General features: G+C 42.1%; 1 protein-coding gene across 4 annotated transcripts in view; it reads right to left on the bottom strand.

Annotated features, from left to right (window-relative positions):
* Positions 1 to 27,440, bottom strand: part of RAB27B (RAB27B, member RAS oncogene family) — a 462,762-nt gene that overhangs the window by 40,250 nt on the left and 395,072 nt on the right. For all 4 annotated transcript variants that reach the window (XM_069219601.1, XM_069219610.1, XM_069219615.1 and 1 more), the window contains 2 exons: positions 20,707 to 20,792; positions 12,714 to 12,817 (listed from right to left, as the gene is read on the bottom strand). In XM_069219601.1, the coding sequence (XP_069075702.1) occupies positions 12,714 to 12,817; positions 20,707 to 20,792 (190 nt within the window). The remainder of the gene's footprint in view (positions 1 to 12,713; positions 12,818 to 20,706; positions 20,793 to 27,440) is intronic.

Here is a 27,440-nt window from a genome sequence, read left to right as displayed (position 1 = left end):
ACTAACAAACGTGAGTCTCTTAGAGTACACGGAGCAGTGCACCCAGCACCAGCGCCCATTTTTGTCACAGGCAAAATCTATTACGCGAGCCCAAAGTCTTTTGGCCAAGAATACTGCTGTGCCTCTATGTGCATCTTGGGTAGTAGAGAAACCTTGATAATCTGTCCTATTTTAAACAATGAGAATTCCAGGAGTCTTCCCTCCCTGAGCGACCTGTACCTGAGGCCCCCCTGTCTAGGATCACTCCCCCTCCTTAACCCCGCCAAGTGCCCCTGCTTCCACCGACCTATCCAGCATCCCCCCGCACCCGACCAAACCCAGTAACGGGGCCCAACATGGCACCCATAGCGCCTAGGGCATATGAGAGGCATCTTCATATCTCATGATCCGGACACTTATGAGCTGTGAGCAGTAAACCTGACAGCCTTCCTACTCTGCAAAAATTGCTCATTCAACTGCTTAAACTACTGCCCTGTCCCCTCATTTATACTCCATATAGAGCAATAGATTTTTTTTGCCACTTCCAGCATGTGCAGTATATTGGCGCATCCCTTGAAAAATACTTTGTTTTGACTTCTGTACCAAGCCCGCAGGGGCCCCAACTTTTTGGATGTCTTGAATTAGCTCCTTGAACTCACGCCATCTCCGTGCTGCGAATGCAGACATATCTGCAAATATTTTAAACCTGTAGTCCTAGAAGACTTAAAAAGCTTTTGCCTTGATTACCAGCGTCTGAATACCGTCTTTGATACGATAGTCCCCAGAGTTCGCCAATATCATCCGGGGATATCTTGCACTGGGTGACTGGACTGTTGGAACTTGATGAACATGCGTAATGTTAAGATCCATGTTACTATCTGCTGATTCAGAGAAGACATGCTTTTTTATAAGGTCTGAGATTAATTTAATAATAGAATGTTCATTCTCTCGGCGTTCTGATACCGTGGTGAACCTCAAATTAAAACGGCATGATCAATTCTCAGCGTCATCCATCTGTATCTGAAGGTCGACCAGTTCTGATTGATACCTAGCGCCTGAGGTCTCGAGGTGGGCCCCCCCCATCTTCCAGGACAGAGACCCACTGCTCTACCTCCTTAATACGAGTATTCAATCGCTGCATATTGTTAGTTATAACATTTTTGTGTTCGCCCAGAATTTGAAGAAGCAGACTCTCTGTTGGCGTAGCACTTTTCCTATCCTTATCATTCTGGCTTAAAATGGCTGGCTCAGAATAACCTACAGAAGTGGTGCGCATATTTCGCTCTGCCTTTATCCCCACTGAGCCCGAATAGGGCGGCATCCGTACCCTGCCACAGGAAATAAAAGGGTCTGAGCAGCGCTGAGCATTGGGCGGAGAGCGATTTGCATGGGTACTGAATAATGTCTGACCAGCCTGTCCCCTAATGCATGGTCAGCTGACTGCATTGACTGACTGCAGCAAATAACGGATAGATCTGAGGACGCTCACTCTCATTTTGAGTGCTATGCTCGAGGAGTCATGTGCTCTGCGACAGGCTAGTGTCTTCATCTAGAATCCTGGGCTCACTCCCCCGGGTATGGTTTGCGATCCTGCTACACTTGAGGGCATGTTCCGCCACTAGTCCTGTTGCGAGAGAAGCAGAGGTAGTGGAGGTAGAGGCTCATGTGGTAAAAGGTGTAGGGAGCAAAGCCATCTGAGGAACTAGTCCTAAGCCTGGAGTTTTATCAGGTGCAGATGGGCATTTGCTCTTAAGAATACTTGCAGGCTTAGTGGTTTTACTAGCAGAGTGTATTTTGCACTGTGATTCTCGTAAAATCCTTTTAATTCTCAAAAAGTTACAAATGATAGCAAGCACCAACGCAACTCCCTCCGTTCTCCAGGTACTGCTTGGAGGCCACAAGCCACACCGCGCCTTGGCGGGCCACTTCCATAGCCGTCCCAGCTATCCACTGAAAGGGCCTTATGCCACCCTCGGGGCGGGGCAGGGTGTGTAGGTAAAAGACTCAACGTTGCGTGGAATAAGGCCTCACCCCCCTCTGATTTTACCTCCCAACATTGATTATTTCACTAGAAGAAGAGGCTTCGCATGGCAGCGCTTGTCCAAATAGGTGCAGAATACACTCATTCACGGCATGTAGACTTGGCCATCCCGCTGCCAGGGCTCCTTATCACAGGCTTGGGGGGGGGGGGGGGGGGGGGGGGGGTGTAATAATCCGGTCTGCTATACCTCACAAGTGCAGCATGCCCCAGTTCCAAGCCAGGATCAGAAAAGAACAAGCATTTTCAATGCAATGGGTCTCGCATTTGTTCGAGTTAGAGCCATTAGCGTTGTAAAGCAAAAAAAAAAAAAAAAAAAAGCAGAGCGATCGCGCTATGTAAAATGCAGCGCAATCGCGCTGCGTGGAAAATAAACAGATAAAGTAGTCCAGACTCCAGGCTGAAAACATCGAGCTACGTATGTTTTTGGTACTTTACCGGTGCTGGGTAGGTGGGCTAAACACCGGAAAAGGCATGACGTATGCATGCCTTTCACAAATGAAAGCAAGCGGATTTTAAAAGGCAAGCCCACGAACCAATGTAAGTGACTGACGTGGCATGGGCGTGGTTTCAAGCCAAAAGGGAGATAACAGAATGGACAGAGCACTTTGTGCTCACCCATACAAACCTACCTTTCTGCCAAATTTGGTGTTTTTCTGCCCAGTAGTTTGGGCGCTATCACTGTTCAAAATCCATAAGGAAAAATAAATTGCAAAACACGTTTTGTATGCCACCCCACTCCGTTTCTCAGCCTGCGCTTGACAGATCATCCCGAAACTTTCCAGACAGCAGCTGAAGTGAGCACAGTTTTTTGAGGGGTGGGGGTGGGGGGGGGAATTTGGGAAGATTCAAACAGTGCCAAAGTTATAAGCAAAACAAAAACGCTTTTTCTATAAAAAACTAGGTCCAAACTATAACTACCTAGTGGTGACAGGAACTGCTTCAGCCATTAAAGCTCATTTCTTCCTAGTAGAATGTGCTTTAGGGGTAACTACTAGTTGCAAGTTTTAATGCACTTTACTATCCACCTGGCCAATCCTTGTTTTGAAATAGGATTACCCTTAGGAGGTTGCTGGAAAGCCACAAAACTTTGTTTAGATTTTCTGAAATCTTTTGTTCTGCCTATATAATACATAAGAGCTCTTTTGACATCAAGAGTATGAAGAGCTCTTTCAACAACTGAATCTGGCTGTGGAAAGAAGACTAGCAATTCCACTGACTGATTGATGTGAAATTGTGAAACCACTTTGGTAGGAATTTGGGGTTTGTCTTTGGTACTATTTTGTGTTTGTGGATTTGGAAGAAAGGTTCTTCTAAAGTGAATGCATGAATTTCACTAACTCTCCTTAAGGAAGTAATTGCTACTAAGAAAGCCACTTTCCATTAGAGAAATTAGAGAGTGCAAGAATGTATGGGCTTAAATGGTGGGCCCATAAACCTTGTGAGTACAATGTTGAGATTCCAGGCAGGAGCAGGTGGAGCTCTAGGTGGAATAACTCTTTTAAGGCCTTCCATAAAAGCTTTTATGACAGGAATTCTAAACAGAGAAGTATGCTGTCTGTTTTGGAGAGAGGCTGATATTGCTGTTAAATGAATTTTAATAGATGAATAAGCAAGAGTTGCTTTTTTAAGTGAAGCAAATAACAGACAATATCCTGTACTGATGCTTGAAGTGGATCAATGTTTTTGGGTTAACAGTAATATACAAAACATTTCCATTTAGCTGCATAACACTATCTGGTTGTAGGTTTACGTGCTTCCTTTAGAATCTCCATACACTATGATGGAAGCTGTAGATATCCAAACTCTATGACCTCAGCAGCCAAATCGCCAGGTGGAGCTTACTGGGATTGGGATGCCTGATTTGACCTTTGTTTTGAGTCACTATGTCTGGTCTGTTTGGGAGCTTGTGATGTGGTACTACCGACAGATTCAATAGTGTTGTGTACCAGTGTTGACGTGCCCGCGTGGGAGCTAGGAGTATCATAGTGAGGGAGGTGTGATAGATATTGTTGACCAGAAATGGAATTAGAGGGAGAGGGGGAAAAGCGTAGGCAAATATTCCTGACCAATTGATCCATAGAGCATTGCCCTTGGGTCAAGGGTATGGGTACCTGAATGCAAAGATTGGGCATTTTGTGTTTTCGCTTGTTGCGAAAAGCTCTAGGTCTGGTGTTCCCCACATGTGAAAGTACTGTTGAATTACTTGTTGGTGAATCACCCATTCTTGTATTTGTTGCTGCGTCCCGCTTAAGAGGTCCGCTACTTGGTTGTGTATCCCTGGGATATACTCTGCTAGTAGTTGAATGAGATTGTGAATTACCCATTTCCAAATTGTCTCTGCTAGAAGGGACAATTGGGATGAGTGTGTGCCCCGTTTTTCCAGGTAATTCATTGTTGTCATGGTGTCTGTTCTTGTTAACACTGTCTTGTGTGTGATCTGTTGTTGGAATGCTTTGAGTGCTAAGAACAATGCTAGCAATTCCAAGTGGTTTATGTGATAAGTTCCATTCTCCCTGTATAGTGAGATTGTTGAGATGGGCCCCCAACCAGTCATTGATGCATCTGTAGTGATTATAGTCTGTTGCACAGGGTCTTGAAATGACCACCCTTTTGATAAGTTGGTGTGATTCCACCACTACAGAGAGTTTTAAGTCTGGCGCTCCAACAACACTAGATTGTGATGTGGACCCTGTTCCTGAGACCATTGTTGCGAAAGATACTGTTGTATGGGTCTCATGTTTAGATGTGCATTGGGTACTATTGCTATGCATGATGCCATCATTCCTAAGAGTTTCATAATAAACCTTACTGTGTAAGTTTGATTGTATTGTAGCTGAGATAAGAGATTGTGAAACGCTTGAATTCTCTGCAGGTTTGGGTAAGCTAATGCTGACTGAGTGTTCAGAATTGCTCCCAGATACAGTTGTATTTCAGCTGGCTGAAGGTGAGATTTCTGGTACTTGATTGTGAACCCTAGACTGTGTAGGGTATCGACTGTGTATTGTGTGTGTTGTTGACAGGTTTTAATGGTGCTGGCTTTTATGAGCCAGTTGTCCATATAGGGAAAGACATGTATATGCGGTCTTCAGAGGGATGCTGCAACCACTGCTAGGCATTTGGTGAATACCCTTTGTGCTGTTGTTACTCCAAAGGGTAGCATTTACAATTGGCAGTGCTTGCCTGCTATCACAAACCTTAAGTATTTGCAATGTGCTGGATGTAAGGGGAATATGGGAGTAAGCATCTTTCAGATCTAATGCGGTCATGTAGTTCTGTTTTTGTAGTAAGGGAATGACACCCTGAAGAGTGACCATGTGGAAATGCTCTGAGAGAATGTATTGATTGAGGGGTCTGAGGTCAAGGATTAGTCGGAGAGTCTCATCTGTCTTTGGTATGATGAAGTATAGAAAATATACTCCTGTCCCTTGTTGATTAATAGGTACTCTCTCTGTTGCACCTTTGAGTAGGAGTGAGTGTACCTCTTGTTTTAGCAAGATGAGGTGTTCTGGAGAAGGCCTGTGTGAACCAGGGGGAATATTTGGCAGAGAGGAGATGAGTTCTAGGCAATAACCATTGTGGATAATTGATGGTACCCATTGATCTCATGTAATGTTGTGCCACTGATGATAGAAATGTTGCAGTCTTCCTCCCACAGGAGATGTGTACTGTGTGGGGATGCTGAGAAAGGCACTGTTTTGACAAGGTGGAGGCACCTCTTGTGGCAGTGGATCTCCCCCTACCTCTCAAGTGGTTTTCTCTATAGGATCCTTTGAAAGACCCTCTAGAGTAATATTGTTGACCCTGTTGGGACGTGAAGGCTTCTGTTGTTGAGGGCTTAAAACCACCTCTGAAGTGAGGCTGCGAAAAGTACTCCGAACAGGTGTTGCGTAAGGGGCACCCATGCTGTGTCAAAGTCCTTTTTAAAAAATGTCTATAGTGGTAACCACCTCTGGTCCAAATAGCTGCTGTTTGTTAAAGGGCATATTAAGGACCGCTTGCTGTATTTCAGGTTTAAACGCAAAAGATCGCAACTAAGCATGCCTCTGGTTATTACGCTAGTGTTTATACTCCTAGCTGCGGTGTCTGCTGCATCTAGGGCAGATCTAATCTGGTTCTTGGAGATAGCCTGTCCTTCAGCAACTACCTGCTGTGCCCTTTTTTGGTGTTCTGTTGGGAGATATTGCAGTAACTGCTGTGTCTCGTCCCAATGGGCCCTATCGTACCTGGCTAAAACAGCCTGGGAGTTGGCAATTCTCCAATGATTTGCAGCTTGCGTTGCCACTCTCTTGCCTGCTGCATCAAATTTCATGCTTTCCTTATCTGGGGAGAAGCATCCCCAGTGGACTGACTATTTGCCCTCTTCCTTGCTTCACTAACAACAATAGAATCAGGTGGCAATTGTTGAGTGACGAAGAGTGAATCTGTTGGTGCAGCTTTCTATTTGCTGTCCAGCCTTGGTGTCAGTACCCTAGCCTTTACTGGCTCTTTAAAAATGTCATCAGCATGCTTAAGCATGCCTGGAAGCATTGGTAGGGATTGGTACTCTCTGTGTGTGTAGGATAGCATGTTAAATTTAAAAAAATCATCCTCTATGGGATTTGACTGCAGCTGCACATTGTGGTATGCAGCTGCTATAACAATAACCTGATTATAGGCCATAGTGTCTTCAGGTGGAGATAGCCTAGTGGGATTTAAATCAGGATTGTTAGATGGAATTGGGTCTGGGTCATACAAATCCCATGGATCTACACTAGAAGTATTGTCACCCAGGTCATCCCCATGTGAGGAAACAGGGGATTGCGGAGAGAATTGTGTAGGTGAAGGTGGTAGAGTATCAGATGGTGGAGAAGTGGGAAGCAAAAGAGAATGCAGTAGTGAAGGCTGATGGTTTCGGTTTCCTTTGTTTCTGCCTTTGGTTTTACCTTGTGTCTGAAGGTTTTGGCAGGTGAAGGCCCAGCTTCCAAAGTCTCTAGGGAAGACAGTTTCCTTTTAGTTATAGAAGGAGGAGAGGCAATAATCTTTCCAGTATCTATGGGCTATGGTCCAACACCTCAAGTATGAGCCTAATGCCTGTGGATTCTTCTACCGATGGAGCATATTTCTTTCCCCCAGTTTTGTTCTCCGAAAGCTTGGAGACCAACTTTTTTAATCAAGCCGAGAATGTAAACTCCGAAGCAGGTAGAAGCTTTGGCTCCGAAGAGGATGTTTGGTGTTTCGGCTCTGAGGTGGAAGAAGAATGCTTCAGTATTGAAGCCTCCACTTTTCGAGCTGATCCCAAAACAGGCATGGCAGTCTGTTCGGTGGACATCCAATGCATTTTGGTCTTTTTCAACACTGAATCTGAAGGCCAGTCATTGAGATGCAACTTTTGGGTCCGACCATGCCCAACAAGCAGTGGTGGACCCAAGACCAGTTGTCTTGATTTTTTTGGATGGTTTTTGGTGATGGGAAGGGGCTGGTGTACTCACATACTGCACTGCTGGAATCACTTGGCTGTCCCCATTGGCGTTACGGTCGGAATCAGAGTCTGCGATGGAAACTGTAGTCTGCACTTGTTCCTCACCGGAAATGTTAGGTGTTTGTTGGGCTGACTTGGATGCCATCTCTAGCCCACGTGCTATTTGATTCCATAGAGTCTTCTTGGAGCGGAAGGATCGATACGTCTCACATATATCTTCCTTGTTATTGGAATAGAGGCAGAGGTTGGTCAGTTTAGGGGAAATTGTAGTGGCACAGAGGGCAGAAGCAAAACAAAGTCCGATCCATGAGCCTGTGACACAGTAGGCCTGAGAAGGATGCGGTCGCCCGAAAGGGCATTTAATCGATCCAATGAGATCGAGTGTAGTTAGAAAACATGTTAGAAAAATGATACTGATGTTTAAAGGACAGATGGAGAAGTTCAGATAGTACCGAACCGAGAGGGGATACGTCTGAACCCGATGGCGGAAAGAAAACAATCTAACAAAGGATTCGATGCCCATGCACACTATGACCGAGAGGAGGGGTCACTCGATCTCGTGACTCGAAAAAGCTTCTTTGAAGAAAAAGAACTTGTAACATTCCAAGCCCAACACTAGATGGCAGACTTATGCAAAGCATGTGTATCTACAGCAACACATGCCATCAAACATATCCATATCTTTATACAACGTAGTGAGTTTAGTGTAACAAAGTCATTATTCTGTTCTATTTTCTAGACATATATCAGTAATTGTAATCATCACTGTAATATATGCATGAGTATAAATAATATGGCCCTATTTTTTTACTAGTTTATGGTAGACAACAATCATTAAAATAGTGAACCTGCCCGATTCACTAAACAGTTTGGGCTAATAATGACACTTACCATGGCAAACATATGAAATTGGGTTAACTGTTGAAAGGGGTGAGAGCCTCACCCAAACGGTAAACACAATACTTGTCAAGGTGAACCACAGAAGTCACTAAATACACCAGTGCTTAACCTTCTGGTAGACTGGCACAAAAGCAGTCGAGCTTAATTTAGAGGCAATGTATAAAGTATTTATGCAGCACTTAAACACTAATAAAGTGAAACTACAATATGAGAAATCCCAAATCAATTGAGAAAAATAGAGGATATTTTAATAAATGAAATTACGCTATTCAGTAACTACAGAAAACTGCCATCATATAACACATTTTTGGCACAAACTGAAATTTATTTAATCTCCTGCTTCTGGATTAGGAATATATTTAACATTTTTGTTAATTACAACGTTGGTCCAATATTTTATTCCTTTACTGGTGGTACCTTAAGCGGCTGCCTAATGTTGCCTTAGGAAGATGGCGAAGCATATGATATAAAACAGATCTTGATCCTCTCTGTAGCGCTTCAACAATGACCCTTACAGCCATCTACAATTCTCAGAAGCATTGTTGCTGCTGTGAAGACAGAGGTTTCCTGATAAAACCCCAGACTTGTCTAGGATAGTCTTCCTAGAATTAAGAGGCCTACAGAGGTATAGAATGTTGATCTGCTTAAGGACCTAAATGTGCAAATTAAGAGCTCATTCTTCCTCTTTGAGACACAACTATGCAGATAAAAGGTGGTAGAGCTTAGCACTCCACAGAGTAAAATGCTAGTTCTTTTCCAAGTGCCCATAAAATAACATAGTGGCGCTAAACACATGCTACTAAGTAAATAACAGAACTTAAGCGCCAAATGTGACCCAATGTAAAAAGAATGAGGTGCATATAGGCCTCTCTAAAGCCAGCATTTCTGCATTATAAATTCTCTAAACAGAGGTAGGATGTATATGAAGGAGCTTTCACAATCACGAGAGAGCATTTGAACACAGCCAGATCCTTAGATCCGACATGATACACAAAAAAAAGCCCACTACAATCATAAGAACAGTGCCTAGCCCTAGAAATGAAACAATGTGCAGGGTATACCTAGCCAGACAATTAGTATCTCTAATGAAAACCGTTCAAATGGATTTCGCAAAGTTCATCGTATTCTTCCCAGGCACTCCTAAGAGAACAAAAGCAATTGCAAGATACACTGCTGGTGTCCTCTCAATTTGTCAATGCTATTCTACTGATGCTCTGAAAGATTAGACAAAATGCACTCTGGATAAAGGTATTGTAGGGACTGGGCACATGAAGCCTTGAAAATCAACATACACCTTGCTTTCCGTTTTTATAATTTCATTGACAATATTAATTTAGCTTTTTAGCAGAACAGCTGAGATATCTACTTTGCTGACCAACCACTATTTCAACACAAACTAAAGAAGCATTTGTTTGCATTAACATCACTTTAATATTGTAGTTATAGCATTTGTATTTTAGTTTAGAAATGTAATCATTTGGAACCGATATCAGAGACTAAATCCATCTACAGAATTACTGCTGTGGAGGCACTGCTGTTTAGTTTTACAGCCAAATTATTTTAAAGTATGTAACGTCTGAAACCTGCATATATATGGAATGTTGGAGGAGCAGCAATATTCATAGATTTCACCTTTTTCCAAGACTCACCATTTGCTTAACCTCACCTGGATAGCATGTTTCCAGCACCCAGACAATAGTGACTTTGCTAACTTCATTCGAAATAATGAGGTGAGGGACCTCTGATATTTCTCTATCTCACTAATATAAGGAGTTGGGCTGAGTGGCTAACCATTGAATTGTTGGTTCTCTTTATTGCTGAAGGACCACCATTGCACCAGACTAGTCCACGTGCCCTCAGAAACATTTTTATGTATCACATATTTTCAATGGACTGTCAATAGCCAAATATCCCTTAAAACTAATAGTCATGGAGCACCAAATAAAAAGAACGTTATTTAATATGCAATAGCAAAACTCAACTAAAGGGCAAACAATTTAGAATTCCTCATTCCCTCTTACTTCCTCTACTCTACTTAAAAACTGGAGGTTGCTCAATACCTGGTAGTTGGGTTTCCACAATAGAATAACTGGATTTTTATCGATCTACTCTTGCCAGTTAGGTCCTTATTGTTTTACACTGAAAACCCTAGGCAAACTAAAAGAACATTGCTACAATAAAACATCACGAATCCAGAACCGGGATTTTCTTTTTGCAAACCACTGAAAGCCTGCATTTATTAAAATTGGCTAATTTAATCTTTATTTTTCCTGTATTTTTATAACACTTTAAAAAACATGCTTAACACAAAACTGAAATTTTCACAAGAAGGAATAATTGCAGCTGAAAAGAAACTGCAGAAAGAGTATAACATGGAACGCTGAGGGATTCTATATTTAAGTGGGACATAAGAACTATGACAAACTATTGGTACAATGAAAGTTCAGTTTTAGCAGCAAGACCAATGCTAGGAAAGTACAGTATGAGGGTCGGAGAGAAGAAATGTTAGAATAAACAATAGAGTCACATTTCAGAAAGGTTAATTCGAATAAGCAAAGACTTGCAGTACTAAGATAACTAGTGAATGAAATTAGAACAATGAGAAAAGGCTTATAAACCAGATGATAATCTTCATTATGAAAAGACAGATTTCATGAAAAGCTATAGAACTGAAGGTAGCAGGGAAAACTGGTCAAGAGTAGTTCCATTTCATAACAGATCAGCTAGTAGCGTCTTTGAACTAGATACAGGGTAACCAACAGAAATAAATATTTTATGTAGTGCATCAAAGTAAGGAAGAATATGGGGACAGAGATATCAACCTTATTCAACTGGAATTGACCAAGGCTAAAAGTCAGTGGCGTCTTCTGAAAGCCAACAGAATCTGTACTTTGTGTTCCACCCCCTAATGTTGATTTAACGCTGCTTTAAGGATGTTATTCAATCAGAATTCAACTACAATGCATTGTATGTATCACTGCCTACAACTAAAATGTAGAGAATAGAAAAAGTCAAAAGAAACTTGCCAACCTCTTTGTAAATTAATGGATGGTTTTAAACCTCGATTCATTTGATTACCAAAACGCTTCGGGCGGTTCAACACACAAACCAGGGCTTGGACCATCCTAGTTGACTCGTGGAAATTGACACCAGTTGTCAAGTTCCAAAAGTACACCTTTTTGGCAAAATGTAAGAGATGCAGATTTCCACTGGTAAACCGTGCAGAATTGTGGTTTTGCACATGTAACCTTTTGTTTTTTCCCCACTAAGAAAATGCCTGCCCTAAACCACATGAAAAAATGCGAGCACTCACCTTGCTTTACCACCATGCAAAGATACTTAATTGCATGAGTTCCATGGTCGGAAACTACCAGCACAGTGTCTGTGAATAAATGCAAGTTAACAATGCAGTGAGAGTTCACTGCATTTTACTGGAAAACCCTTTTTAACTGTTTTCAAAACTCTTCATGTCTACATTTATGGCCATGGAACTCTTATTAGAGTGGCAGAATTTACACCACTGAAAGCGCAATTTATGGTGATGCATTTTAACAAATCGCAGATCCATTAATCACAATGTGGTTGGAAACCTTCAGAAAGAACAACTTTTCAGATCTTTATGAAACCTGTAGGTTGAGGGTTCCAATCCTGGTACGGCCGACTCTGCCTCTTTCACATTTCAGATATGAAAAATAAGAGGGCTGAACTGAGCACGTGAAACTGGACTCATAAAACATATTTTGTAAACCTGGCTCCCAGACAGAGTACTGAAATCTCTAACTTACATAAATATATACCACCAAAATGTCAACCTTCACTTAAATTAACTATCAAGCACTTGCTCTCCCTTTCTGTTACCTCTATGCTAGGACTGGGATCAGAAAGGTAAATTAACAGTCAGTGAGTTTGACTGGCACTTGAACAAGGACAGGCAGCATTTATGGAAGTAGATGTTCATTTATGTATGTATTTTGGCAGTCCAAATTCTGACAATATTTTTATAGTGTATGTTTTAACATGGGACTGTATTGTTTCAAGAACTAAAATCCAAAAAGAATATAACATAAGAAATACAAAAGGCTGTAAAGGTAACCACAATTAAAACATACAGCTCAAAGCAGACCGAACCAGCCTGAAGGCTTTGTTTGAAGCACAGATTACATACACGTTGGGTGTTAGAAATAAAAATCTAAGTGACAACAGAAAAGAAGTATAATCCATGTATTATTAAATTCATTTAAAAATGACTTTTTCAAAATGTTTAACATCACTGACAAAGTCTTTTGTAAATAGGACCTTTCATGTTGTACAAACAAGTGTTTCTATGCCACTTACTCATCCAGTTTCTGACATTTAGGAAGCTTTGTTGACTGGTGAGGTCAAACATTAATAAAAATCCCATGGCATCTCTGAAAAAAGCAGTGGTAAGACTTCGAAACCTGTGGAAAAAGAAAACGTGTTAACCAGACAGGTAGCTTTTCAGACACAAATGTTCAAGAGATGCATAGGTCAATACCTCAAACAAAGGAAATGGGCAAAAGACATGAATGCCATTTTCACCATAAACTGAACAAAAAGGGAAATTTAAAAGGAATTTTTATAAACGTCCACTAGCTAAGCGAATATATCGACTATATCCATTTATTCATATTCACCAGACTGAACTTTAGCTGGATGCAGGATCCACACCCAAGCTCACAACGTGGATGAGGCACTCTAATTTGGTAGCAAAATTACAGCCCATGGCAAAAATGGTCTTCCCTAGTTTTTTAGGATCGAGCCTACGAGTGCATGCTCTAGCGCAGTGGTTCCCAACCTGTGGTCCGCGGACCCCCAGGGGTCCCTGACACATTCCCAGGGGGTCCGCAGGAAGACACTTCTCCAACTGGTGCCTCTGACAAACATGTGCATGTTTTTTTTTATATTCATTGCTTCATTTTTGCAGTAGTTTTGAAAGCACTGCAAACTTCCTGGTACACCCAGCAGCTTTCCAACAAAAATACAAGCATCAAGATTACTCTAGTGATTAATGTACCTGCTGGAGAGAGATGGGAGTTTTGTCTAGTGGCAGTTTTTAATCAAAGGTAGTGCAGATGGTTAATATGCCTGCTGCAAAGAACATATATCAGGCAAATAACAGTATTTTATGTGCATAGCACAGTGGGTTTCTGCTTTTGTTATAGGGATTCTTTTTTTACTGTGCAGTACACAAGTTACAATCATAATCTAGCACAGTGAGCTATGAACTGCCATTAAGGAGCTACATGCAAACTGCAAGGCACAGATTAGAAAGTTGTTTTTATCCCTAGACTGTCATTTTCCTTGCTGCAAAAAAAGGTTTGGTTGCATGGTTTGCGTACATTCTTATTAAAGTCAACGCTAACCACTGTGTTGTTCTCTGAATCCTGAGGTTGTGCTTCTCCAGACCAAGTACTCTTAGTATGGATGACTTGAATCCCACACCTTTTCGTCTCCTGTAAAGTGCTCTGACACCCTACACTGGTATGAGAGTTGCTATAAAAAATGAATTACATGTGATAGAGATGCTATGGATAGATGAGTCCCTTAAGGTTTTACTTCCTTTCCCCACCACATATTTATGTCAAAAAGCTTTCTCAGATCTTATGTACCTAAAAAATAAAAACAGAAATCCCTTGGGAAATGTTGAATCTGACCTGAGGATTCAGCTTTCCTAAATAAAACTAAACATTGACAAATTAGTCGTCAAGATGCAGCGCCAACCTTCCCATTACATTTTGTAAAACTTTTTTTCAATATAAAATAATTATATCTTTAGTAAATCGGAGTATTTGTTTGGTGTGTACTCTTTGTGTATTTTCTTAATTGTATGGGGGTCCCCGGCTTCCAATAATAATTCACTGGGGGTCCTCAGGAGTCAAAAGGTTGGGAACCACTGCTCTAGCGCAAGGGTCTCGCATGCGAGACACTTGTGTTCAGTAAAGGGCACGGAGCCCGCCTGTCGCTCACCATTTGTTGATTTACGTGACACTCTTTGCAGCCTCGTAATTTGTTAAGGTATGCCTGGCAGAATTTCTGTTCCTCAGTCTGGAGGAGGGATCAATCACTTATTGATGTCAACTTAATTAGTGGCCGTCCGGTGCTACAGATGTGATCGAGGTACTATTTTGTTCTTTTCAACTTCCAGCGCCCCACATATAGAAGGCTTGTGACTGGTAAAAACGTGCCCACCAGCAAAGTTTTATTTGTTAAAGCTAACTTTCTTTTATTTTGTTAAGTCGTTTTTTTATCAGTTTCCACTCGTGTTTTCTTTTGTTTTTTGCTCATGGGCACTGTTGTCAATAGATGACAATTAACTTTTTTGAAATATGCGAGATCTATTGCATTGCAAATGCTTGTCAAATGCATTTTTTTTTATGGATATCTCATAATGAGAAGCACGTTTTATTAGCTAACATCCGAGGAACCCAGACATGCCCTTAAATGTTCTAGTGACAGTTTTTGGGGAACTGAATGGCCTACGATACGTAATCCGAGTCATTCAATAATTTTATTTTTCAATTGTAAATTGTGTTATTTAAAGATTAATTTGTTCTAAGGCAAATTATATAGATTTTGTAAGTTAATTAAATGGCTTTCAGTTAAATATAGGTTACTTATATGCAGCAGATACCAACTCAAGTTATAGGAGTAAAACGACCAGAGGGAATACGCATAATAAAGATTGATACTCTGCCCTAATGTGAATATAAACATGTGATCTGCAGACTGCATACCTATGTAAGCAGGAATGGTATAATTTAATGGCAATAAAACATGTGTGTGTTAACTCCCTCATCATTACTCCTCATTAGCACTTCGTTATAGAATCCACTTTTCCATAGCAACAGACACATTTATTATTGTGTGGGCGGCTACTAAACCACACAAGGTTTTGGCGAAAAGTCACGTGTTAAACCAGTTAAGAATGCTCATTTGGCACAAACCTTGTCTTTAAAATTGAATATTGTCAATCTCCCAACCTCATGAATATTTTCACAATTCCAACTGTGTTAAATATATAGATACTAACTGATAAGGCAACAGTCTGCATTGAGTCAAGGAGATGCAGATTCTAAATATGCTACATCCAAATTAAATATTAGTAAAGTGTGCAGGACATCTAAATCAGATTCCCTTTTCACATTTGTAAGAATCCCTTTCAGAGGGTCACGGGGCAAGCAGGAGTTACTGCTTTGCCCAACTGTGGGGGGATGAGGTATTTTACTACTGATGTTTTGGGGCCGACCTACTATGGCTCGTGTGTAACTGAGCCTAGCACCCCATCGGCATTTAACTCTCTGTAGTAGTGTGTGTCGAGCAGTCCAAAGCACCTCTGGGGTGTGGTGGATACAGGGATTAAACACAGGCTCACAACTCAAAGTATGTTCAATAGCAGCAATAAATGATTGTCCAGTCAAATACTGGTGTGTGTGTGTGTGTGTATGTATGTGTACACACACACAGGCAGATCCCTGCGTCCCACTTCCTTCTCACTAGCGGTTACTCCCCATTCACTAGAAGCGACATTCAGGTTAGGCCTCACTAACAGTCTCCGGAGTCCCACTTCAAGTCTGTGAGAAGTGTCAAGTGCTCCTGTGCTGAAGTGCTACCTAGGCAGAAAAGTCCCCTGAGGCCTATTGGCCCTTTGATCAGTCTTACCCGCACCAGGAGGGATTGTTCGACCAGAATCTACAAGAGTGTATCAATTTCGGGTGCGGTGGCTGCCTTTGATGAGTATCACACATGTGGCTAAGCAGGGGCTGTGGCTGGGAGGCCCCAGCGCTCCCCTGATGCAAACATAGGTTTTCTTTGGTCTTCTCCATAGGTGAGGCTGGGTCCCGATCATCACGGTTAGTTTGACAGTGACCCCCGCAGGTATACAGGGTTGCCAACTTACACGTTGCAAAAGGGTGACGTTCTGATTTCTGATCCTGGCATACAGGGTCACTGACTTACACAATGCACACAGGAGATGCCACCCCAAGTCCCCCCCCACTCCCCCACCCCAATATGCAGTCTACAACAACTTATATGCAACATGCCAGCTATTCCAGCTACCTAAGGGACACCCACCCTGGCAACAGTGGACATAATGGGACTAGATCTCTTTGTTGTCCTGAGGAGGCCTTTACTCATAGGCTGAAACACGTCGACACCCGATCAAAGCAGCACAACAACATGCACATAGGAAAATAAAGGACATACACCTGGAGGATATTACATGATCATTTTCTTTGGACACTCGTACCACTTCAGAACTGGCTGTAGTGCGAGCAAACCGGTTGGACCACAGATTTAAATATACAAGTACACAACTTGATATCAAATAACTAAGCAACAGGGATAGAGTAGATTTTGACCTTTTATACACAGATCAATTGTTTGATTTAATAGATATTTTCTATAATGCATTATAAAACAAGCTGTATACATACCATATTTACAGATACTAAAATGTTTTGAAGCATGGATGGTAAGGGATGTGTGCAGCATGAATTGAAGTAATACTCTTGGCTGAAATACAATGCATATCCAATAAGATGGTATTTTTATTGACTAAATAATTTTGTAATGTATCGCTGTGGAGGATCCCTCATTGCAGCACTTTATATGTTAGGGTCACACGGAGCCCATCCTTGTTATGCTCTACAGACTTCATGGTGCCTCCCCTCCCCCGGCATATAGGGATGCCAAATTGAACCTGCACACAGAGAATGATCCATCAGGTGCAGCACCCTTCTTCTCACACCTTGCTATAGGGATCCACTTGTCAGGATCCTCAAGTGAACCTCACTCCCTACAGTGTTCTTCCTCTTGCTCCCAGGGCTGACTTGTCTTGGCAAATAGGCAGGAATTTGTGGTCCAGGCTCAAGGGGCAGCTGGCCTCGAATGTCCCTAGGTGATGTCCCATCACCCAGCTGGGAGACCTGCAAGCCTTAGTGTCCAGCCTTTGTTACAGGCAGAAGTCTTGCAAAGATTCTCCTACTCACAGCCAGTCTAGCTGCTTGACAGTTTCAGCTAGACCATTTCCAGACACCAAACATGATTTAGGGTCTTTGACGTTTGTATTGGAGGTCTACTTCTTTATGAAGACCCCTCTCCTCTGCCCATCCTTCAAAAACAGCCTATCACAGCAAGAGTGACTCCAAATTTGATAAGGCCACAACACAGGAGTGTCTTGAGGCTCACACCTGGATGTCAGCGCTTGTGATGCGTATCAGGAGATTACCCCAGAGCAGCCCTTTGTGTTTCTTTTTTCACCCCGAGATGGGCCCATGCCCCTATCCCTGTGACCTCTCTCTGGATCAGAGAGACCTTTAGGATATACTGAAGAGCATGGCTCTCTGCCTCTACTGTGTCCCACCCAGGTGTCAGGGATGCAGCAATGCCAAATCTGTCAGGAGAGAGGTGATTCCTCTACCTCCTCATGCTACTCCAGTCAGCCCTGTGGCTCCCACATTGGAACCCAGGACCTTCCATGTACACTACCACAAGCACACATATACCCAGCACATGTGTAAAACACGGTACTAACTTGATGTGGACCAAGGGTGCAGTAAGCACATCACTGTAGAACTTTACTGGAGTGAGCCTGTAGCCTCACTCCAGTGAGGCAGGGTAAAAAAAGGACCCGACTACTACTGATCACCACATGGTATGCTAACACCACTGCACTTGTGCTGCTTAACTCCTGGCAAAGGCAGTAGCCTTTCAACACTGAGGGTAGAACTTTGGGTGTGCTTCTCTCGGTCCAACAAGACCACATTCTGCAAGACAGATCTATATCTAAGCAAACACACATGATCCGTGTTTGCCCATGACATCAAAAATCAGCATCAGGGATTCAGACATCATTGCAGTTGGGGCACTCAGAAAAGGGGTACACGTCCGTTACTAAGCAAAGGACTTTTCCGTCCCAAACAGTATTCAAACATTAAACTCCATCAGAGTCCCAGTCAAAGTGAACTAATGAACAAAGAATAGAGCAGGTAGCACTATGTAAAGAGATAAAGAATATACTGAATAGGTTTCAAAGAAGTATTGTTGCTTATTTTATTAATCTAAACTTTGGAGGAATAACGTTTGATTTTGCTTTCGATGCACTTTGGGGCAAACAAATGAGCAACTAATACATTTTGCTTGTGGTCCTGGGCCCTGAAAAACTTTCAAGGCTACTCGGAAATACAATTAAAACAAAGACAATTCACATCAATTGCTAGAAACCAATTGGGAGTGATTATTAAATAGAAGCGACCTTTGGCAGTTCAGTCAGGTCTAAGCAACTATCATGGCTGCGTGGTAAGGTTTAGAAACCTCAATAATCTCCAGAACTCATTAGGCTAACAAGGAGAAGAAAAAAGTGGTAAAATAAAGTTTATAGAAGAATACAAATTGAAAAAATACTCTTGGCAGGATCATCCAGTTTTCAATTGTTTTAATAAACGAAAAGTTAAATGAAGTGCTATATTAATTCATCAAGGCAGTTTGAGAAGCACAGATGTTGCAGGGAAGACAGAGATCACACACAATGGTAAGCATTTGTTATGCCCATCAGTGGCACCTGCATCCAATAAATACTTGCCTTCCAGCTCACCGTCTCGGTGGCCCTCTGATCCAGTCAGTCCATGGGCCACAATGCACAGGCTCCCAGACACGCCACCCAATCCAAATGCTGTTATCATGCTGGTAACGCTATTACCCAGCATGAGAGAAAAGCCTGGAATGGGCTGAGTGGGCTGGTTTACTGTTCACATAGGAACAGGGACACTGTGCCTCTTCTCCTCTCGGCTATGCAACACAGTTCAGGTCGGAGAAGTCTAAGTGCACGTCAGTTTGGCCATCCTCAGACAGCAGGCCAAACCGACATGCGCACTTGCAGTGCCCACAACTCCTTCTCCATGCTGGTGATGCTGTCCATAGAGGATGGCCCCTCTCTGCCCTATACTCAGCCCAGCCTCGGCATAGTCAGTGAAATATAATATGATAATAAAACTGTTTTATCATCAATTTCTTTTTCATCTGCTGACTCAACAGTGGAGCGATGTTCCTCCACCTTAATGGAGGAGTTGTCGCTGATGCCCATTAGGAGTAATCTACAAGGAGAAGGCAGCCATAATAGGGCAAGTGTATTAAGCGAGTATGTGTTCATGAAACACAATGGTAAACTATTAAGGTAAGTTCACTCAAAGGTACTATTACCTTTACTGAAGTCAGGGAGCCCATGTTTCTGTTAGTAAATCTAAACTAAAGAATGAGGACAGTCATTAGGACAAAATACAAGTAAAACTGTCAAGGGCCTATACCAACCCATTTATCCCATTAGGAATTATGATTTGAGCTATGTAGGAAGCACAAATGGCATCTGAAACTTAGACATGGGGTGCTTCAAGTCAGAATTCATGTTACTATCTTGGCGTTTCTGCGTGCTGAGTACAATACCACTGAAGAGGAAAAGAAAGGATTGCTCTTCTTCAAGACAATACCACAAATTCCTGCACACAACAGAGGAGGAACTAGAGACCTCAAAAGAACACCGTATGAATGCTTTTAAATCATTTAACTTCAAACAGTGGAATCAGCCTAAGCCACAATACTGAACTGTTTATTTTATTAGGAAGACTTTTTCGAAATATTCATTATTGAAATAATGAGCTTGCATAATATGTCTTGAAATCGTTATCTAATCGATGTGTAACTGGTATTGATGATTTGCTAATTTTCTGTTCCTCTTTTTATTCTATTCAAACTTTCAATTGTTCGACCTCAGAAATGGTCAAACAGCTTTCAGCCACAACCAAAGAATGGCTCAGGCTCTTCAACCCCTCTTCATTTCCTTATACCATTCTAGGTTTTGAAACTGCAGGATTCATGCTTGTTTAATGTTATCAGTTCCTCCATCCCCGAGGGACCTCTTAGACCTTTGACTGGATTTGTTTTCAGCTCCAATATGTTCACCCCTTTAGGTACACATGACACTTCATGACATTCGAAGGGCTACATAAGTCTAACTCTTTTTATAACAACCGTGCTAGCATTTTGGCCACCTTCTCCAGGCCAAACAGATTCCACTTCAGTGGCTTTGGTAGTGCTGCAGTCACCTCAGGGGCAACAATTTTACTCTCACTCGACAACCCTTCCCTTCTCTTGTACCCCTCAGTTCTCCATCCGCATAAAGGAGGACATCAATTGGTTTCTACCTCGCACTGTGTCAATATCAATAGCACAAAGCTAGGCTCTGGTAATGATAAAATATTCCTTAATACCAAGTTTAAAGACACAGAATCATGTACAGAGAGCCAGGAATTACCTCTCTTGCCCAGCCGTGTCCCAGAGCTGTAGATGTACTTTGAAAGTTTTCCCTGGAGATCCATTGGCTCCAACACCATTGTAAACCTAAGGAAAACAATTTATGAGTACATGAAAAATTAGACGCTGCTAAATCCTATTGAAAAATACAAATTTATAAGCCAACATAGATTCCATGCAAAGTTAGCTGCTGCTACATCCTATTGAAAAATACAACTTTATGAGCAAAAATAAGATTACACACACAAACCTAAATACTATGCAGTAATTTACAAATGTATACAGTGGGAAATGGAAAATACCAAAGATGATTTTGTATAATCATCTTTTCCTGCAGGGATTCTGCTTCTGGGACAACATAACATCCGAATGCAGGGGTTGTACCACTTCTGCCAAAACAGTACTGTCATACCAAAACACCTAGCTAACTCACAGTGCCTTAGTTGCACTCCTAAACTCACAGACTGGCAAGCTATTGTGGAAACCCATAAGGCACAAAGAAGAACAAAACAAAAAAAACAACTGATTAAGCCCAGATCTTTGTGGAGGGGAGGGGAAGAGTTTGCATTGCTCAGCATTCCCTCCATCATCTGTTCTTTTTGCTTTTGCCACCCTAAGTGGGACAGGCATACCCAGACCTGGGTCCCGTGCTCACTGCGCCACTGGGTTTAAGCTAGCCTGGCTGATGAAGGGAGATACCCTGAAATCGGTCCCAGGATGCTTGTTTCCAGTCCTGGGAGGACGTGGCTTGACAGTTCAGGCTGGAATGTTCCTATGAGTAACTGGCTCAAGACTGACTTGCATATGGCTGGGTCTAAACTGGGGTAGCATGGTGGGCAAAACAATGCTGGATTCAACTCAGATCTTTGTGACTGGCAGTAAATGTTTGCATTGTTCAGCATTCTCTCCATCATCTGTTCTTTTTGCTTTTGTAACCCAAAAAGCACAACACTAGTCCCCTCTCTCAGGGAACCGTAGTGAAAGAGGTTAGTCCTTTTGGTACATTATCTCAGTCTTACAAATCCATAGCAACACTAAAAAAGACACAATGGAACAACAATATATTTATTGCAACTAACGTAGTCTATTATGAAGCAAAATAGATGTAATTACAATACTGGCAATAATTATAAAAACCAGAATAGCATTTAGAAAACTGTATAACACAAATAGTGCCACCATAATGCACATCTAGTGGCCTAAGCCTATCCTGTTATGGTATGTGCATGAGGACTATTATTAGTGATTTCTGGGATTAGCAAACCCCACACCTTTGTTTGCATAGTCAAGTGGTCCTCATAGGGCCATCTTATTTTGTATTCGTCATTGTGTTGTATTCTATTGATTACTTCAGGGCGCAAGTTAGAGTTACCTTAGGGAACAAGCTATAGCCACTCGAAATACCTAACTATAACAGCTGAATTTCAATGGTTTAATGCGTATAAAATCTGAACCTAACTCCAATGTCCCCGTAACCTTTGTTTTTTAGTGAATTTCTAAGGTTTTTCAAATTCAAATTTTCCAACTATAGCGTCCCTGTAACCTTGGTTTTTTTTCAGTTAATTTCTAGGTTTATTTAAACATTAAGGAAGATGCCCATTGCAATGCACTGTGGGGGGTGGGCGTGGGGTGTGTTGGACAAAGGGCCTGGCTCCCTAATCTCCTTATTTACTGCAGTATCGTCAGTAGAAATTCCTTTCAGTTTTCCACTTCAATTCCATCAAAATAGCATTCAGATGTGGCACACTTTTGGCATAAGTTCAGAATGCTAGTATTCTAGTTGCTCATTAGAAAAGAGCAAGCTGCTGATCACCAGGGAGTTAATTGGCAGTCTGCTGCTAGTGTTGAAGGTGCATGTTTCAGTCCGCATGTCAGAATGTTTTAATGAAACAGAAGAGAAAGATTTTTGAGAACTCTAGTTCTGGCAAGCTGTGGTAGAACACAGGGGAATCAACTGACGGGCTGCACCTGTTGGAAGTACATGTTTTACTGTGAATGTCTGACTTCATTCTCGTATAGCTGAGAAATAGGGTGAATTTACAGAAAATATGCTCACATTTTAGCTTCTGGAGCACCTTCCATTACCTCTGTGGGAAAATCATGAGAAAACCGTTTTCTCTCAAATATGATTCATGACATCCTAGCAGGGTAAATTTACCTTAGAAAACACCACAACTCCTAAAATTAGTATGGTACCATCAACAAATGATGTGTGTTGTAACAAGAATTTATCATCACCCTGTACACGTTCTTTTTTTGTCCCTCAAAACCTGCTATTCACTACAATGCATTTCAATGGGGTGTTATCATGTATATTGGTCTCAAGATGGCTGCCAGCACTTCCTGGTTTAAGTGCTGGCAGGCAATCAGATCTCACCATGAGATATGTGCTTAAAATCTGCCCAGATATACACATTTTGTTTACTTTAAATATATCAAAAACTGATGAACCGATTTACACCACATAACAAAAAATAAGTTTTCAAAACAAAGAGCTACTTTTCTGCAAAATTTGGTGTACTTCCATCCAGCAGTTCAGGCTGTAGTAGAGTTCAAAATCCCTATGGAAATTAAATTGGGGAAAACACGTTTTCGGACCTCCCCTTGTTTACAGCTCCCGCTTGACAGATCACCGCAAAACTTTCCACACAGTAGCTGAAGTGAGCATCAAAATTATTTGGAAAATACAATGTTATAGTATCCATCACAAGGTGAAATGTTTCTTGGCTGGAATACATAGTTAAGCGCTTTGCTGCTTACCTTGGTGTGAACTCAAGACCACAAGCTCGAATCACTGCAAGACCAACCCACCCTTGCATCCTTCCAAAGTGGATCTAGTCAACACTATTATATTGAGCAAAAGTAAAACTGTTCCAAAACTTTGTGACAGCCAAACAGCAGAAACTGCAAGTATTAGATAAAAAAAATAATAAAAAAAACTGCTAAATACAATCTTTTCACAGATGTTCAGCTGAAAGGTAAACACAGAGTGGGCAAAATCTGTGCCTGTGTGTTATAAACACACAGGTCCTCATTATGACTTTGGCTGTCTTTTCTCAAGACCGCCGAAGTCTTCTGACCACCATATTATGAGTACTGAAGGATTTCCACCCCAATTTGGGCAGAAATCCTCCATTAGTCGTGCTGGCAGTCAGAGGCGCATACTGGGTTCCACCACCAGCCCAGCCAAAAGGACTCCGCCAGCCGTATTAAGACCTGTAATACAGCCAGTTGGTGTCCTGATGGCGGGCCCTGCCGGCGGTGGAAAGGCCGATTCCCTGGTGGACAACCTCCTTGCCGGACAAGATAAGTCGATCGTCCTACAGGTGGGAGGGTGTTGTGTGTGTGAGTGGGTGTTGTCTGCGTGTGTGAATGAAAGTGCGTATGCATGTGTGTACGGGTGTTTGCATGTGAGAATAAGTGTGTGTATGGGTGTTTGAATGCATGTATGATTGTTGAAGTGAGTGCGTGTTGGAATGTTTGTGTGAATGTGTGTATGTATGCGTGAGTGAATGAGTATATGTAAGTGTTGGTGAATGAGTGTATGCAGGGTGCGTCTGTGTGTGTGTGCATGTATGTGGGGGGTGGGGCTGCTGTTCTGGAAGGGGGTATAGGGGTATTGGGATTGCAAGGGGTGGGGGGTAATGGGTGACTCGTCTACCGCCGACCGGTAGCCTTTCCGCCAGGGTTTTCATGACTGTGCTACCGCCGCGGAAACCCTGGAGGAAAGCGGATTCATTATACCGCCAGCAGTCTTCAGTGCACCGCTGGGTCAGAGATGCAGACCTCCGGCCCGGCTGTCCTACCGCCATGGCCGTACAAGCAGGGATGTGGCTGTTTGGCAGAGGCCAAACTGCCACACTCATAATATGGGGGTCTTCACCGCCAGCCCGTTGGCAGTGAGACAGCTGTCGCGGCCCTGGTGGTCTTCGGACCGCCAGGGTCATAATGAGGGCCACAGTGTAGGAGGGTGTGGTCTGATGAGACTGAAAAAACGGTCTGTGATGCTATAAGTGGTGAGGCTCTTGTGCCTCTTTTCCCTGCAGTCAGTGTTTTAAATGGAAGGCACTCGCCCATTAAATGTACTGCAGCAGGAGGAAGGAGGCACATATGGAAAAGGGAGAAACATACATATCTAAACTCTCCCTGGTGATGCAGAAGCTCCTATCAGTGCTACTAGGAATGAGGTTAAGGTACTTCAACTGTGGGATGATTTGAGGGATAAGGCACCAATCCTTGCAGTGCCTTTACAGATGACATACATCCCTCAGCTTGTCAAGATACTGTAGAGGATGAGACTCCAAATAGTTCATGGCATACATTAAACCATATAACATTTCTTTGTCAATATTTGAATTTCAATAAAGCATTAGCAAGTCAATTGAAGGTAAACATTAGTTGTTCTTCTTCTACTTTTAACATGTCCCACTAAAGCTTAACGTCCAACTAGTAGGAGTATCCCCCATTAGAGAGTCTTGGTGCAAAAGCACTAGCTCTGGAAGTGCTTGAAAGATGCTACAACTTCTCCAGGAGACTTAGGGTGAAATCGGAGAGAATTCACCTTGGAGGACACAGAGATACCCGTTCTGTTCAAACAACCACAAGAGTTTGTTTTGAACAAAGAACAGCAGTCTGTGGTGGGGGAAGAGATAAAGAGTATGTTGGGAAAAAGAGCAATTATACAGGTGAAAGAGAAGGACAAGGTTTTTGTAAGTACTCTGTTTTTGGTAGAAAAGAAGGACAAGGGCTGGAGATCTGTTATTAATTTAAGAGATCTGAACAAATTTCTAGTGTACAAACAGTTCAAGATGGAAGGTATCCATCGTTTGAGGGATATGTTGTCAAAGAACGACTGGTTCATAGAGTTGGATGTGAAAGATGCTTACTTGTCAATACCCATGGCGTAGAGTAGTCCACCATGCCTACAGTTCATATGGCAAGGTCAAATTTATTAAAATGTAATTTTGTTGTCTGCAATTTGGTCTGTCTTTGGCACCATGGTGTTTCACCAAGGTAATGAGGGCAGTTGTATCTTTTTTGAGAGAGAGAGGAACTTAGATGATCATTTATTTTGATTACCTTTTGCTAATGTTGTAGTGCTTTGAAGCAGCTGCTAAAGGACTTGTATTTGGTAAGGAACTTATTGGAAAGCGTAGTCTTTATTGTGAACAAAGAAAAGTCAGTTTTGAAACCAACTTACTCTTTGGAGTTTTTAGGTTTCATGATAGACACTGTCAATGTGGTGTTATTACTGCCAGCGAAGAAAGTAAACAAAATAAGGAAATTTAGTATGTGTTGAGGAAGACATTTTTAACTAAGGGAATTGGCGAGATTAATAGTCCTTTTGCTCTCTTTACTTCAGTCAGTTGTCCCAGGTCCTTTACATTATCAAGCTCTCCATAGAGTGAATGCAAAGGTGCTGCGAGAAGGATTATGATCTGGAGACCAGATAAATCTAGATGAAGAAGTGATGATGGAGTTAGGTTGGTGGTTAGAGAATCTGGAAGTTTGGAATTGATGAGCAATTTCTGGTTGCATTCCAGATTTTGTGCTGAGTCGGATGCAAGCCAGTCTGGTTGGGGGTGCATATTTTTGTGTACAGGAGACTGGCGGATTGTTGAGAGAGAACAACACAAATTGTTTACAGTTGACAGTAGGACTTGGTGCTCATGAGTTTCAAACACTGCAGTACTATTGAAGATGGACAATGTTTCTGGAGTGGCTTACATAAATCGGTTAGGGGGCACCACGTCCTGTGGTCTGTTGAAATTGACATAGCTTTGGATATTTTGTTTGGAACAGAAGATCAGTTTAAGGGCAGAATATTTGCCTAGGAAGGAGAAAATAACTGCGGACTGGAATTCAATATTTGTGAACGATTTCATCAACTGGAAGTTGAATCAAGACAGTTTCAAGAAGATAGATCGGCAGTGGGACCCTCTAGAGGTAGATCTTTTTGCATCAAGGCTGCCATATCAAGTAGTGAGATATTACAGCTGGATGCCGGATCCAGGTGCGATGGCAGTGGATGCATTTCTACAGAGTTGGAAAAGAGAAAGAGCATATGTGTTTCCCCCTTTTCCTACGATTCAAAGTGTTTTGCAGAAAGTGAGGAGAGAGGAATGTCTTCTAATGCTGGTAACTGGGTTGTGAGTGTCACATGGGTGGTTTCCCATTCGAAATACACTGTTTTCTACCTGTGAGAGATCTTTTGAAGGACGTGGGTACACTACAACATACTTTGGTGTAGATTGGTTTTTTAATCTTCTTGTCTGGAAAGTGTCACAAGATCTTCTGGTAGCTCAGGCCTTTAGGGAAAGGCAGAGGTGTTACTTGAAGAATCATGGGCATCAGATTCTTGATGTAGGTATAAAGGGATTTAGAAACTATGAAAAGGAGTGTGGATCCTGAGGAGACTCCTAACGTGGAGGTGGTAAATTTCCTAGTGCAACAATTTGAAAGTAGGACTTAGTTATTGCAAGAAAAGAGGCTTTTTGCAACTTTTTGACCTATGTTTAGACTACTAGCGACTGTTTTTTTACTTTGAGAGTGCCTGGAGGCCTATTGTCCAGATCTCAGTGCCAGAGTTCTTTCCCTTTCTAAAGTGTTATGTTGAATTGGTTACACCCAGTTGGCAGGGAGTGGCTTTCTTCCATGTCCCTAGTATACGGTACCCAGGGCATGTAAGGCAGAGAGTCCACTTAGGGCTGCAGCACTGTTTGTGCCACTCTGTGT

This window comes from Pleurodeles waltl, chromosome 1_1 (assembly GCF_031143425.1).
Source record: "Pleurodeles waltl isolate 20211129_DDA chromosome 1_1, aPleWal1.hap1.20221129, whole genome shotgun sequence".
NCBI classification, from domain to species: domain Eukaryota; kingdom Metazoa; phylum Chordata; class Amphibia; order Caudata; family Salamandridae; genus Pleurodeles; species Pleurodeles waltl.
This window is presented reverse-complemented; position numbering and strand designations above follow the sequence as displayed.